The 16,561-nt window shown below is 41.4% G+C and overlaps 1 protein-coding gene across 1 annotated transcript in view; it reads right to left on the bottom strand.

Annotated features, from left to right (window-relative positions):
• The window catches only part of PAX5 (paired box 5), a 126,497-nt gene that overhangs the window by 74,994 nt on the left and 34,942 nt on the right, over positions 1–16,561 (bottom strand). The window contains exon 6 of the mRNA XM_065740640.1: positions 5,048–5,223. Within this exon, the coding sequence (XP_065596712.1) occupies positions 5,048–5,223 (176 nt within the window). The remainder of the gene's footprint in view (positions 1–5,047; positions 5,224–16,561) is intronic.

Raw genomic sequence — 16,561 nt, 5'->3', positions numbered from 1 at the left:
GCTAAGAAGGAAATCTCTGCACAGTTTAACCTTCCACAACCTATGAACTGCATCGGGGGTCACAGTACACCAGTGCTCCCAGCTGCTGTCCCTCTACCACTCTGCCTGAAGCACACCCCTCGCCCTTTCCATTTGGTAATAGTATTGATCTGCTGGCAGCAATGGGCTGGATAATTAGCCAGGAATTAGGGTTTCTATTACAGCCAGGAGGCTACTCCAGCTGATTTATCACCTGAATAATTTACTGTGATTGAAAGGAAATTAAAACGAACTCCATTTGACAACTGTGCACTTTTATGGGCTTCAGTGAAGACTCAAAAGCCAAATTAATAGCCTCGTGTTGCTTAATAGTCTACCGAGAGTAAATATGGGAAGGTTTTTCCTCCCCCGACATGCTTTCTTAGGCTAGATTTTAGAGTTGGTTTTGTTTTTGTTTTTTTCCTTCCCACCAATAAAGTCATAGCCTGAATCCAAAGTTGATAGAAGGGCAGCAGTAGAAACTACAGACCTGCCTTCCAAGCTGCCCTTTGCTCCATATTTCCTTTTATGCAGAGATATGTTCCATATTTGTAACTGTTACTGAAAAACAGGTCGTTTTGGGAAGAAATAAATAAACAGTAGCTCTACTTTTCTTGTTACAAATTCCAGAGTAATTTCAGAAAATCTTCAGCAGCATTGTCCACCCAAGCACAGTATCCCTTAGGAAAAAAAGCCATATATGTTTTACGCCAGAGACCAGGAATAAGGTCCTATATCTCATTCCTTCCTTCTGCTTCTCTAATGACTGCACTTGCTGAGCAAATGAGTCAAAACAAAAATTAAATGTAAGCCCTGAAAGATTAAATGTAAGTAAAAATTAAATGTAAGTCCTACTTTCTTGCTTTGTCTTGGACATTCCCTGCTATTCCTGGAGATCAAAATCCAATGCTGTAGGAAGGACTGTGCATCTGCCTGCCTGCTCTTCTTTTGGTTAGTTCAGCTCCTTTATTACAACACTTTCTAAGGTCAATCAAATTAAACTGTGGACAGCTTTTTTACTCTTTCTGATTTACTAGTGATTTTTTCAGGAGTGTTAGTTACCCAGAATTCAGCTCTCTGTATTCATCTCCAGAATCAGCCATACTGCATGTCACAAGTGAATATATTATTACATGTTTTTCAGGTTACTAGCTTCCACCTAGATTATCTATGTACCATTTGGAAATGAATGACAAAAAAAAAAACAAAAACAAAAAAAAAAAAAAACGATAATCGGTTTAGTACTAGCTGAAATGTGAGGGCATCAGCAAAGGCCAGGGAATTATCTGCTATTATCAGCAAGCTGTCCTCTTTTAAGTTGGTGACCTACATAGTGTTGAATCTGGTCACATCATGTTATGCCTCATTATGGCCCTGATCTAAAGCCTGCTGAAGTCAATAGAAATATTGACTGGCTAATGTGTTGGCTGCATGGTGCTGCTGGTTAACACTCGTGAGCAGAACACCATTGCAGTGATGGCATTGCAAACACACACCTACCTGAAGCTTTAAGTCATATCCCAGAAATACATGAGTTTTCTGCCAGCATTTGCAGTCAGCGCAAATAAACTGTGGGCTGTTTGCAGACAAAAGAGTTAAGCACAAAAGAGGACAAAAGTGATGGAAAGGCATTCATTTTATGCATGAATTACTATTTGTAGCAGGACACTCCTGGGATAGAGTAAGGCCAGACTGTCTATCCTCACATTATACCCCAGTAACATGTAGATACAGAAGACTCAGTTCGCAAAGTCAGCCTTCACCTTAGACTTCCCCTCTTATAACTTCTTGACATCACCAACACAGCATTCACCTACCACTAAATGTTTGTAAGTATTACACATCAGTGCTGCAGAATGCACACCGATGCATATACAACTGTGTCACTAGGACTCTAGGTTGCAAAATGAGGTGCATGACACCCTACTTCCATCCCCTGTTGCATACAGTCTGACAAATCTTTAATTATATGAATACATGGTGGGATCTGTGCCTCACTCTGTGCATACAACAGACCTTGTTTCTGACTGAAGTACAGTCTAACATTGTATTCTCTTGTCATTGCCTTTCCTCTCGGCATTGCAACAGCCCATAGTCAGAGGTACGTAGTCATTCACTGTGGCCTCTGCCTCCGTCATCTTTTACAGTAGATACGAAAACTCAGATTGACAAGTGCACAACATGTTTGGAAGAGTTAACCTACAGGTCTCCATTTTACAGAAGTGAGGTGAAGAACAAAAACATAAAAAACAGAAAAGTAAAGGAAACAGAATGGAAGCACTCAAAGTAAAGGATTTGGCAGTGGTGAGCAAGCAATCTGACTTAGGACATAAAAGCACCTGCTTATGTGTGTGATAATTCACACTTTCCAATATACAAGCTCAAAACACAGAAAATAAATCAGAAAGAATTCAAGCAACAGGTGCCAGCTTTCAGCTGGAGGGAGGACATGTTCAGACTGCAAATGTTTAGCTGTGTGGAATGGACTTTGCTACCCCATGGCACTACTCACCCTGACAAAGGGACTGCTCCCAGCTCACAAACAAAGAAGGAAAATTAGAAAAGACCAGCAAAACAGAGAGAAAAAGATACTTTCTTGTCTAAAGAAGCAAGAATCTTCCTGTAAAGTACCTGGAGTCCTCTTTAGGTGACCATCACAGAAACATTAAGAAGTTTTTGTGCTTAATAAAATTAGTAATGTTCCACTTGCTCCTTCTGTACAGTTCTAACACAGTAGATAAGTAATGGGTCAACTCCTGTTAGACTCTCCCCATGTCTTTATGAGGAGCACCTTTTCCTTATTTTCCTCTACAGAAATAGCTAAAAACATCCACTGCTGACCAATCTCCTAATACACCCACTTCTGAGTTCAAACTCATTCTGGACTGACAGACTCTGAATGCAGATCATAGTTCACAACAATAATTAATGGGAGAGACAACTCTGGTATTCCAAGTCACATGGTTAATGTTTTCAACTTGACCTAGTGAAAGGTATCCCTGCTTATGGTCAATGCACTGGAATTAGGTAATCCTTAAGATCCCTTCCAACTCAAAACATTATGTGATTCTAGGGTTCAATATTTTCTTTCTATTTGATTTCTTCAGCCTCACTAATTGAGTCAGACAGACTCTCCACTTGGTAAGTTTCATGACAGCTTTGCTTTACTACTAAAGAGATAAAACATGACTGCTTACTAAAGCAGCAGAGTTCATATCGCACCCTTGAAAATCAAACATTTGCATTAATTATGCATGTTCCTGTTGAAAATATACTTTGCATGCCACCAAAAAAAGCAAATCCCATTTTGAACAACCATGAGCCCTTAATGATAGCCAAGCCTTCCAAAAGCAAGTGGGAATGCTCCAGCCTATATTAAAGTAAATGACCAGCAAATTCCATTTGTAGTTAAAAACGCCTAAGCAAAACTATTCTGCTAATGATCTTTCATATATTATAACATATTTTTCTCAGAAATATGTTTCTCAGCATCTGCTTGTCTACTTAGTCAGTGAAGAAAGTGTCCTTTTTACCTAATCAGCAGAAACATATCCCCAGTCTTAATGCACAGCCATTCTCAATACAACTGCTTATACAGATCCAGGGAGATCCTTGCTCTAACAAAAGCTGAATATCTCTGAATATTCTGAAGCCAGGACACTACAGAAACATGTTTTAATGCTGGACTGCGTCCATAAGCTACTGTTCTAGATAACTCAGAAACTTTAGAATACAGAAAAATGAGGAAGGGTCCTTTATTGGCATATGAAAGTCAAACAGGGACAGATCTAGAACCAAACACCTTTGAAGTGACTAATCCTGAAAATGCTTCCTGTAGAAGCAGGTGGATCAGTGCCTGTCCTCTCCATTATCACTCATGTTAAGGATGGGATAACCACCATCTAGTGGTACGTGAAGGCCATTTCACCTTCAAAACATGCTACTTCCTTAGTTTTCCTAATGAGCTTATTTAATTGATTTTGATTGATTTCAGCATCTTCTTCATCTTTTTCTAGACTGAATTTAGATTTATAGTGTTCACAAATATAAATCATGAAAATCAAAGAACCAGCAGAAACTGGTGAAAAATGAATGACAACAAACAAAATAACACATGATGCACATGAGCTTAAGGGCACACAGAACTTCTACTCTACCACTCCACATAAGAACTTCTTGTTTTAATTATACCAATACATATTCCTCAATATACTGCCATGTTCCTGACACTCTCCAATGTCTTCCAAATGTTTAGAATCCTGTATGGGAAATCACTGTTTGTTTTCAGTTTGAGAAGTTCAAACACCTTGCTAAAAATTCAGATTTAATATTAATAACACTGGGGATTAGCAATTAATAATTACATTGCTAAATATAGAAAATGTTGCATGCTAGGCCTATATTGGATCTGACAGCAATACTTTCACTTCTATCCCCCATGATTGCAGTGAAATTTAAGTCTGAGGCCTACAAACAAAAAGCATGTTGAGAAACACAGCTTTTTTTTTTTTTGCCTCTGTATAGTGTCAACTAAAATGTAACATTCCCTCCAAAAATAGTGCAAAATCTTCTAAAATATACTGCTAATCTGAAGAGACAACAGATTTACCTTCATGTATTAATTGGGTGTTTCTCTCTGCAAATGGCCAATTACATGACTAATAAGCCGTTCCCAGATATAAAAATCTAATTTGTGTGAATAATCAAGCTAACTATGGGCCAAAATTAGGCATAGAGTTTTACAGGTCTATTACTTACTTTCTGTAGAGCCTACTTTAGATCCAGCAAAAGTATAAGAAGTGGACCAGATCAGGTGTAACACATGCTAGCATTTACACAGCTAGTGTTTTCTGTCATTTTTAAATAGTCTTTCATGGTCAACATGAACTTGGTTGAAGAGCTTGGTACAACTGTTTCTCCATGTTTTTCTACTGCACATTTGAGAAATAATTTTTTGTTGTTTTCCACTAAGGAAGCCTCTGCCATCAGAAACCATATCTAGAAAACAGTTTAACATTTGGAACAGTACCTGCTCTGGTTTGATAGGTTCTGTTGTTGTGAAAATGTCAGAATAATGTTGCCTCTCGAAGACTCGATCCAACACTTCTAACTGCTGCTGGGTGAATAGGTCTCCACGCATCTGTTTCCGAAGAAAATCTCTACCCGGGAGAGAATGGCCATTGGGTACTGGAGGTTCCTGAATACCTTTCGAAGAGGACAAAGAAGACAGAAGAATAAATAGGCATTAAAATGGTGAGGAGTGTCTATTTTACCCACTGTATAGAGGTGGGTAATTCACTGCTTACACAATGAAGGATCATAGACAGGAGGACAGGAGCAAGACATATATTGCTTGAAGATAACGTTGATCAATCCTCCATTACAGAGAACTCTCAACGCAATTTGCCATCAGTGATTTCACACATAATCCAAAGGCATGAAAAAGGTAGCAGTCACATGTTTGTTCTCAACACTGTAATGGAATATTTGAGAACTTGTAATGGTCAAGATGCCGTAAGACATGGGAAGATTAATACAAAACCTGATGCTAGAGCCACAGTCAACTGGGATCAGCTCCAACCGATCTGCTTTACCTAGTCACTGTCCGTTACTGTTTCTGTGATACCTACAGGTCTTGCTGAGCTCCATTCTAGAGGTTTGAGCTAGAATGTGCCTATGCCAGGAAGCAAGGACACATACTCCAGAACCATGTTCAGCTTGCAACTGTCAATTTTCCAAACATAGACGCTAACAGCACCCTACTAAGACAGGATGTTCCTGAGATTTGGAATTGCCACTACAACACTATGAGGAAGGACTTTCCCAGCTCACAATACTACTTAGTAGTAATTTCACTTTATATTTCTTAAACTCATTGGCATGATGAAAGCCTGGGCTCCAAGAAAATTTCCTCTCCATCCAGAAGTAGTAAGTGACTGCTCATGGCTTCTAAAGCCATGAGACAAGTCTGAAATATTTTTAGATAAGCAGTTAGAAACAAAATCTTGCAATATAGAAGCTTTATTCCATTTGATTTATTGCAGATTCACAGTGGTTTTCTATCTTTCCTTCATCTGTCAGCACTAGAAAAACACCTTTTGTGTTATGAAAGTGGAGATCTGCAGTATTTCTAAAGACTTTAGAAGGTGGAACTCTTACAACAGCAGTAATCATCAAATTTTGACTCCAGATGGCAACACCACACTACACAGATGAAGGAAACATTAAAAAAAAAGTAATCTTACGCTAAGATTTGTCTGCATACGAAGACTAATGCTTAGATATTCTTTGATGGGTTCTGTATCAAAATTTCTGAAAGCAAGTATCAAATGACATCCGTGTGAAAAGACCACACTGCTGTAGACACTAGTTTTGTCTTCATACATGAGTTGGCCACTGGCAACATGACTGATGTCCAGCAAAGATTTTCCAAAAAGGATAACTGATTGGAGATCATCTTTTAGCACAGCTGAGTTTTGCAACAAATGCCATGTAACACTTTCAGAAAATCTTCAGGTCTCCAGACTTGAAGAAATAACGCATGGAAACACTTTCTAAAATCTAGACCAACCTCTATAAAATTTTCTTACACTGATCAGGCACTTGAAGTAAAAAGTAATGCCAGAAACATTCTTCTAAATTTTCATTTGATGATTCAGGTAACAACAGTGCCCTAGCGCTGTTCAAGAAGCATTTAGATGAGGTGCTAAGAGATTTGATTTAGTAATTTAGTGGGTAGGGATGGTGATAGGAGGATGGTTGGACTAGATGATCTTGTAGGTCCTTTCCAACCTAATATATCTATGAATCTATGAATCTATGAATATTTACCTGTTCAGATTAAGTCAGGCAACTTAAATAAAGAACAGACCATGCTGGCATGTATAAAGTGCTAGAACCAGTTAAAACCATGCTGAAAAAAATATGAGCCTGTTTTCTGAACAGAATGTACAAATATATGTATAGAGGTACAAAAAAAAGATGAGTAGATGTAAGAGAGCAGTGTATCTTTAAATCTTTTTTTTTTTTACTACTCTAAATCAAATAATATCTAATTGATTTAGTGCTGGGTTTAGTCAACCATCACTTATAAAATTAAAATTCTAGTTGCTAGCTGCTTGGTGGCAAAAGGCTGGGGGGAACATTCTCTCTAGAGCATGAAAATGCAGCTTTAAATTTCAGGTTAAATCACAGAATGGCTTGGGTTGGAAGGGACCCCAAGGATCACCAAGTTCCAATCCCCACACAACAGTAATGTTATTCATAATTTGACATAAAAGTTGAAGCTTTTTACAGTTTTGGCCCAAAGAATGCAATAGAAGAGAGGGGAAAGGTCCAAGAGATTAGAATTACCTGGAAATTCCCTGTGACTCTAACACAGTTTATACATCTAAAGACCAGGAGTACAATGAGACCAGACTCTATTTGCATACAGTGCAGCAGACTCACGTTCCACAAGCAGCAGTTTTACAGAGCATTTGCACAGAGCACAGCTCTGCTATTTTTGGTGACAAATACAATTGGAAAAGACAGACTGATGAATGCAGCAATCATAGAACAGGGCAGGCACTAGCAGGTCAGTATCAGGGCACACTGCTGGGTGCTGTGCTGTCATCTCTGCCCCTACGGCTTCTGATTCACAGGTATCTTGTGAAAAGTATGGAAAGGTACACCATCAAGCGCCAACATCTCTGGTATGGTCACATCCATCCCTGAATGCCTTTCCTTCCCAGTCAACACAAGCAGGGGACCATCCTAGAAACCGACCATGTAAGTTTAGGAAATACTAGGAAGAGAAGTAGATCTCCAAGGAAGCTGCCCTGTGTGGGAAATCTATACATAAACACCATATCAGACAAACACAGACACAAACTCCCGAATTATGTGCCTCTCTGGCACAACACTGGCAACATGGTAAAATATGAGAACAAACGAATAGAGTAGTTGAGCTTTGGAAGGTTTTGGAATTCAAGATCAGGATTTGATATCCGACTGGAAGTGCAGCCTGAAGAGCAAGCCAGAGAGCTGCCTCCTCACTGCTCAAACACTGCTGTGTGCTAAGGACTCTGACGACAACCCAAGGGTCTGAGACCAGATCAGCTTTTCGGCCTTGCGTCCCTGCAAAGTCTACTATTGATGAAATAAGAGAGCAGTGCATACATGCTTCACAGCTGGGCAGAAAAGAGGCAGAGCTGAAGCTCTCAGGACAGCTGGCTGCTGCTCAGAAGAGACACTATTTTTGTCAGAGGGTTTGGCTGCTGCCCAAGAAAGATGCTCACTTTCTTTATTGCTCTCTTACCACATCCTTTCAGCAAAGGGATTGTTCCTTGTCATTGTGTTTCCCAGACTCTGACTAACTGCAGGTAACTGCTGGATTTCAGTTTACAAGCAAAGGACTTTCTGTATGCTGCACAAGACATCTAAAAAGTTCACGAAGGACTTTAGGGTACATTTGGCTTTTAGTCATTACATAAATGTGAGATAATTACCATCAGCATTATGTATTGTTTGAATACACTAGAACATCTTTGATAATTAAAATACCACAGGCGCATTTGAAACAGTTTGAGTTATAAAATGGGCTCCAGGGAGAGGTAAAACATTTTTCATATAGTCAGTGGATGCATCTAGGAGAGTTTTGTTTTGTTGACAGCTGCACTACACATGTACCTATCTACTCTGCAAAACAAACAGTCCCCTGTCCTATGGCATCTTTCCAAAATGGTTAATGCAGAGCCCAAGTGTCACACTCTACTTAGGAAAGAAGACTCTCATCCTGAACAAACGTTCGTCCTTTATTTCTACCAGAGTATATAGATAAGTTGAGACTGTCCCACATGACCACAACTTTCTGAACAACCCTAGATGCTGTACACTTCCCTGCCAGCACAACACTGCAAACCCTTTCCCATGCTTAACAGAAGCCCTAATAGTCTAAGAGAAGCTATGCACAGAACAGATCCAACAGATCCAACCAAGGGGTGCCATGCGAAGTTTTGCTAACGAAAGCTGCCTGACCTGTATGTATTTCTGCTGGAAACACAGGGTCTTTGTTACTACATAGTTATTTCTGGGGACCTAGCAAATGACAAGATCAGTATAAAGAACCCGATAAACTGTGACTGCATTTTGTACCATAATTTTATGGTTAATTACCTTTCCTCAACACATTTTCTGAAACTGCAGGAGACATCCAGAATTGCTAAACATGCCTACAACAGATTTTTTCCCAATACTCACCATGTAAGTCACTCATTTTAAAACAGTGATTTGCTTATACATTTCTAGTACCATAGCTTAAAATAAGGAGAACAAATGGCAATAGGTCCTATCTTCACAAAGCACTACAGCAGATTTTAAAACCCTACAGGTTAGTACTGAAAAAAAGGCAAAATTTCAAGACATACATTTAGGAAAAATATGTATATATCAACTCTATCTGGTATTTTTCAGAGTGGGAAAACAGCACTATTTAATTACTGCATTATGAAACAGCCCTGCAAAAAAGCATTGGATAGATTCTGCACTGGTCTAAAGGAGTGTAATTCCACAAAAGAACCTAAGCCAGGTGACAGCAACTGAGAAACTGGTGCCATGCACAATTTCAACTGGAATACTTCCAGTGTTATTAATATTTACGATGTACCATGAAGGGCACATGTTAGTGGTACATTTGCCTGTTATGAAGAAAAGAGAATATTTTAGTTTCAGGCTTTCAGGTTATTTTATTTTTTAAACAACTTGGGTTTGCAGGGTTAATTAAGGAAGTAAGGAGCTAGTACAATGAATAGCCTATATGCATAAAGGACGTGGTTTCTGTCTCTAATTTGTACTGTCCAATTTCATTACCTGGTATCATACCTAATTACTCCACCTTATAGGGAAACACGGGCTAATTAGGAAGGATGTTATTCACCACATTTAAAACAAGATGAAGCAAATGAAATATTACCGGGAGGTAAAAAGGTGATTTGTTTCCTTGTAGCATGTCTGTAAATTAGTACAGAGAAGATAAAGACTTTGTTTAATTACCACTTGGGGAGGCTTTGTTTAAAATGTAAACAGAATTTTTATGCCACCTTCTCAGGACCATGTGTACTTGGCAGCAAGCAGTCTCTTGGTCTTCCTAGGAAAGTATTACTTTCTGAATCATATATACTGTGAGAGATTTTGTTTTTACACCATCTGAGTTTTCTAAGGTCTGTTATTTATTTTTTCAAATGATAGTATTACTAAAAAGAAACTTCATATTTTGAAGTATATATAGCTGATCATCGCACAAAGGTTTTCAAGAGAAATCACTATATTTCACAAAGGCGGGTATGGGCTTTGCTGTAGATCAAAGTGAGAAAGAGGGGAAAAAAAGATAAATCACCAGAGATCCAAAAATACTTTTCATTTGGAGAAGATATCAGGCCATTTCGATAGCACTGATAGAGTCTCTGCTCTGTCTCCATTACCCACTGAAGGCAGCCGGAGTCAGAAGCTGACTACGCTAGATTATATTCCCTATAAGATGGCCACCAATATATATATATATGATCTTCAACCTCTATTGATTGACCAATTTCACAAGCAAAGACTGGTGAAATGAAGCTGAAATGAACATCATGCTTTAACTCATTGAACCCATCAAGCCTGAGTTAATCTCACTGCCCACTGTCTCTGATAGAATTCAATTGATCAATCATGTTTCGGTGATAGTACCATTTCAGTGGCTTATTGCTTCTTCATTTCAAAGCTTGACCCGTCAGATATACTAGGACCAGCTCTGCTTTTATTGGAGACACAGAGACCAGCACCTGCCTATTGCAGCATACTGCCTTATGTCCAGGCTTGGGGAAAAAAAAAAAAAAAAAGAAGAATTTTTGCTAAACACTCCCATCTTAGCATTGCATTTTCACACCTATTACACTGATTTTACAGTCAGAGAGGCAGTAAAAACACAACAAGGCTGAGGAATCAGAATTCCCTGCCGTTTGTCAGCTCCCATTCATGCACTATCCTGCATTTGGGCAAACATGCTGACAGCATGGCATCCCCAATACATCCTGCAGGCATAGCACCCAATGGAGTGGTGCTTACACCCTTCTCCCATGGGGACAGACTGCTGGCTGGTGCTGCCTCTCTGCTAGCCCTGCAGATCCAGGGTGTGGGGAGCTGGAATATCACTGCTCCCAGCAGCTGCTGGCTGGAGCAGGATTGCCACAGTTATGTCACCATTCCCCATCTGCTCTTTCCTTCAAACACATGGCTGGCCTAGGTGCATCCTCAAGCTGCCTCACAATCCAGCTCTCAACCTGCATTTGGCTTTGGGACAAGGGCATGCTCCTGCCAAGGGCAGTCAGTGCAGGTACAGTGCTGCTCAGCAGCAAAACAATTACCACTTCTGTCATCCAACACCCACCTCTAGTCTTGTGCTGAGACGCGATGGAGCCTCTGTGCACCAGCAGAGCAGCATTCTGCTCACTGGGAAAGCTGCAAGCCTGCATGACACACAGGACACATGTGCGGCGTTTATGCCCAAAGATGCATGCCACATTGCTGCCACACAGCCACAGTGTGACTCTATGAACCATGAACTAGAGAACAGGCTGGTGAACAGGCACCAGGAAAAAGAGAGATTGTCTGACAGAACAGTTTTCCCATGCGATTACTGCCCATTGCCTTCTACTATGATTTTGAATCCTACAGTAGCCACATAAAAAATTTTACAATTGACACCCCTTGGAAGCCTGACAGCCCATCTATTTGAAGCAAACGCTCATGTGCATAGTGCCACTGAGTGGAGCAGGACTGCTTGTGCACCTGTAGGAGCTCTGCCAGCAGCCTGACGCCTTTCCAAGTGACCACTGCACAGGACAACTTCCCTCCTCTACACCAGAGGGCTGCCTGCCACACTGCCTAGGGCTGTCGGCAGCACCGTACAGGAAGACCAGAAGCCACTGCAATTTCCACAGCCACCTGCCAGTCCATGGGAGCAGCAGCAGGGCTGATGGAGCTGCTGTGCACTTTGTGACTGCTCTTACAACGTGCTTTTATTTTCAAAAAGCAGCAAAAATTATGTCCATGATACCTTCCCCAGTGCAGAATTCTGGACCAAGGTTTATCACCAAGGAAGCTAAGTCAGGAGGAATGGACACCCTGGAGCTGCCCTGCAGGAAGCAGGTTTGTGCACCTCCACGGTGCGCAGACACACATGGAGCTGCAATGTCCTACCACAGGGCTGCAAAGCATGGGAGAAGGCTACCATCTCTGTGGCTTCCATGGCATGCCAGAGTATATAGAAGTGCAGTGTGTGCATATATAAAATAACTCATGACTAGTTTATTCATAAGTAATTTTGAGAAGCCGATTCTGTCCATAATCCATTTCTCTAAGATGTGTTCAACAGCAATCTGTGTAGGTGTGGACATTATTTCATGTAGATTCAAACTAAAGTGTGCTTTTAAATTCCTGAGATAAGTTTAATCAAATCTGCTTTAACACAGTTCATACCTACTTCCATAACACACCATAACATATTTTTATCATTCTCAAAAAGAAAAATCATTTCTACATGCACTTAGAGATATTGAAGATGAAACTGTGGTTTGTTTAGCTTTGGAAATGTTGAACCAATCTTCTGCTACAGGAGACAGAAGGAGAGTGTACAGCCTTATGAAACCGCTGTGCTGACGACACCCGGAGAGAACTGCTGCACAGGGCTAGCGGTCACTGCTCTCCAGATGTGCAGGCACTACCATGCTGCATCAGCAGAGTAAAAAAAGAGCCCTTCCTCCTCATCGCGCAGGATTCAGGTACCTGCAGAGGAATCTGATTTGGCCCAGCCAGATCAAGGCACAGGAGCAGAAAAGATAGCTCCTTCCTATAGGAGCTAGAGGGAGATTTTAATACTGCACGTGTGCAAGCTCTGCATGACCTGTAGGACATGCAGCCTGGTGACACTCATCCCTCACTGTCACTGACAGGGACACTTGATGAGAAAAACACAGGCTATTATTCAACTGACAGTAGCCAAAACTAATCTCTCCATGTGAGTTTAAAACAGTAAAGCATTATTTCCACTTGATACCCTGAAAGGTTTGCAGTGCACTATCTGCAAAACTTACTTGGAGTGCAGGGTTCACCCACACTGCTCTCACCCAATATGCCTGACTCATTGGCACCAAGAGCACTTCTGTGTCCCACAGGTAGCAGATAAGGATAAGGAGAAAAACACTAGATAAGAAGAAAAACCTTCCTATTGTCTCCTGTCAAAGGTCTCTGCAAAGTTCCTAAGAAATGTAGAGGATTTACAGGCAGATTTTATTCCTCCTAAAATACAAGCTCCTGGCAAGGCATTGAAGCATTGCCACCAGTCTTTAGCAGGATGGGATTCAGCATGCACAAAGGAGAAAAATGGAACAACTCCAGAGGAGATAGGGTGCTGCACAAGCAACATGGCTGCAAGCTGTGGGCACTGCCCAATGAAAGGTGTGGGTCTGCACTCTCCATCCCCTTCTCCACAAGCAGTATGTACAAAAAGCCACTACTAACTGTGGATTCTTGACGTGCAAAGTTTAAATAAAGACTCATTTCACAACCTCGTATTTGCAAATGTCAGTGCTTAAAGCTGAACAAAGAAATCTCTCCAGTGAACTCAGCTGTATGGCTTAAATGCAAAATGCAAAACACAGGAATAATTTTTAAATACAACTCACACCAAGTGTGAATGTAAGCTTGCATTTCTGTATTTCATCCACATCCGTTAGTTGAGTGGAATCATTAATTTTTAAAAACCCTGTGTAGCTCTGTAATGCAGGTTTGCAGACCTCAAAAATTTCTGACAGCTTCTCACATCCAGTAACTGCTGCTGCACATCTGCCTTCCACTTTCTGCCTGCTTCAGTGTGTGTGCACTCTGCTGCACAAGCCCTGCACCACACTGTTCCATGCTTAAGGAGGTGTAGAAGAACGTTCACGGCTTGGGTGCACTGTCACTACCGCTGCCTGCCTATCTTCCAACCAGCAAAGCCAAAGCACTAAGGTTTCCCCCTTAGTTCAGCTTCTGAGGCAGCAGAACATTGTATTTGCTCCCATTATCACTGCTTTAGTTTTTCAGCTGTTTACCACTCTGCACTCTTGGCTATTCTAAAAGATACAGAAGAGAAAATGGCAAAAAAAAAATAATTGGTAACAGAAGAGAAATAACATTTTCACGTGGATATTTTTATTTCATGATTCTGCCTTAAATGTTCTGAGGCACTGAAACAAAAATGATCAACTAAGACCCTACTTTTATGGGAAAATACTGTAGCTCTTTGCTAATTACTGTAATTAATTAGTGTCATCTAAACATTAATTATTTATCACGCAGTAAACTCAGCAATCTACTGTACAATTCCCCTGACAGTAAGCTTATCACAAGAACACCCTTATTAGGGAACTATGGAAGAACCTAACTGTGCTCGTTCCCATTATTTCCAAACCTGCCTTGATGAAGGGGGGAGCAGGGGGTCCCTTTTGGGGCAGAATTCTGCCAGCAAACTCCCATAGGTGAGCCTGCTCCTGCTGGGCTGCACTCAAGGTAAGCACAGGGAGCAGCTCCACCACACCATTGTCAGAGGTGGATTTTCCCTACCCATGTGCCAGAGTTTTCCTGGTCTCACTTATACACCTTCCACATAACACATTAACTCCTCCAGGAAAAAGTGACAACAATAACATGCCCAGAACTTGGCAAATTATTTCCAAAGACTGCTGAGTCTGAATACCACCTCTTTCTTCACGACAGCCAGCTGTCGGCAAGTGAATAATTTCTATGAATATGTAACATCAGTTTGAGAGCAAAGGTCCAGCATGACAGACACAGGTCTCTCTCATTTTTGCTCCATGCCACAGATGCCAACAGCAGTGAATGTGATTCTGACTGCACCATACATCTGCATGAATGGGGATTTTTTTTTAGGCTTTCCATCTACTGGAAAACAGAGACTGGCTGAAATTGAACCTTGTTCACAAGTGGAGATCATCTCTGAAGAACCGTGTTACACAGAACACTGAGCAGGGAAAACCCTGAATGTGCTGAAACAGACTCTCTCTTAATAAAAAATTATTTTAGTTTTTCAGTTTGTATTGATTGAAAAGCATTGTTTGAAAAGCATTTAGATATATATGTATAACTATTCAAAAGTAAATAAGCCTTCCATTGTTGCATCTGGATGAGGCAAGGCATCAGCCCCTCCTTGCCTACTGTTGTCTCCATCTCCTGACCACCACTGCTAAAGCGCAGCTCACTCCAGCCTGTCCATCTCCTTGCACAGCACTGCCCTGCTGCTTGTGCTTGCAGCACAGTGCGCTGCATATGGCATAGAACACTTTCTAAAGCATTTTTCTAGTGCAGTCATATGTAACCTAACAGACCAGCTGAGCCAGCCTTCAAAACAAGGGCTAAAGAGCATACACTCAAAAACAAAAAAAATCAAACAAACAAAAAAAACCACCCTACTGCTTTAGCTGTAAGGTTTCATCAAACTGAAAAAAGAGTCATTATTTTCTATGACTTGTGGATGGCACGTTTATTGTATGGCACGTTTATTCCTCACTGTAATTCTAGTCTAAAACAGAGCAAGAAAACAAGCAGGGGAGAGTTGGTGGTGGTTTCTGACAATAAATTTGGAAGAAGGAAGGGAAGGACGGAGGAAGGCAGGAAGGAAGGGAGAGAGGGAGGGAGGGAGGGAGGGAGGGAGGGAGGGAGGGAGGGAGGGAGGGAGGGAGGGAGGGAGGGAGGGAGGGAGGGAGGGAGGGAGGGAGGGAGGGATTTGTTTCCCATAAAGAAACTGTGGCAGCTCTGCCCAAACCTGTAGGCTGGGCAGTGGCCTGCAGCCTACTCTGCCTCAGCTGTTACTCATCCCACACCATGAAGACAAACATGCAAGCATGCTCCTGACCGCTACACCTTGCAGCAGCCCCTGTCCATGGTGCCCATGCCACCCACACAGCCAAAGCCTCATGATGGCTGCCAACATCTCATTGCCAGAGCTCTCCTCACCTTCTGCACTCACACACCTCTATGTGTCGCCAGGAAAGCTGGCATTGGCTCCTACCATAACAAACTCTGTCGTTCTCAGTGGTGCTCCAGCAAATAAAGTCATTAATTATGGGCTCTCTCCACACTGCCGTTGGCTGGAGCAGCAATCAATGTGCAACCCCTCATTGCCTTCTCTCAGGGAGCAGAGACAGATGCCATAAAAATAAACTGCAGCCCACACAGAACCCTACCAGTTCAGTGGCAGCAGGCTGTGCCCAGTAACAGCCGCCACGCTGCTTCAGCCAGCACGGCGGTATTTATTTGGTCTGCTGCATCCATAGGGGAAGGCAGCCCATTAAGCGATCATTTTTATCTTATAACGTCAATTTACTTATACTGATTGGCTTCCTGCTGCCAAATATCAATTAAATTGCAAATGCCTGCTGAAGCTTATTTTTTGCTACTCTCTCTTTTCTCTCATTTCCTTTTTTTCTTTCTCTCTTCCTTTCTTTTTGTGAGAGAAGAGCGAGAG

The sequence above is a fragment of the Cyrtonyx montezumae genome, unplaced genomic scaffold, assembly GCF_038088225.1.
Source record: "Cyrtonyx montezumae isolate F1298 unplaced genomic scaffold, pur_monq_1.0 scaffold_29, whole genome shotgun sequence".
In the NCBI taxonomy this organism is placed as follows: domain Eukaryota; kingdom Metazoa; phylum Chordata; class Aves; order Galliformes; family Odontophoridae; genus Cyrtonyx; species Cyrtonyx montezumae.
Note: the sequence above shows the minus strand (reverse complement) of the source record. Positions and strands in the feature narration are given on the sequence as shown.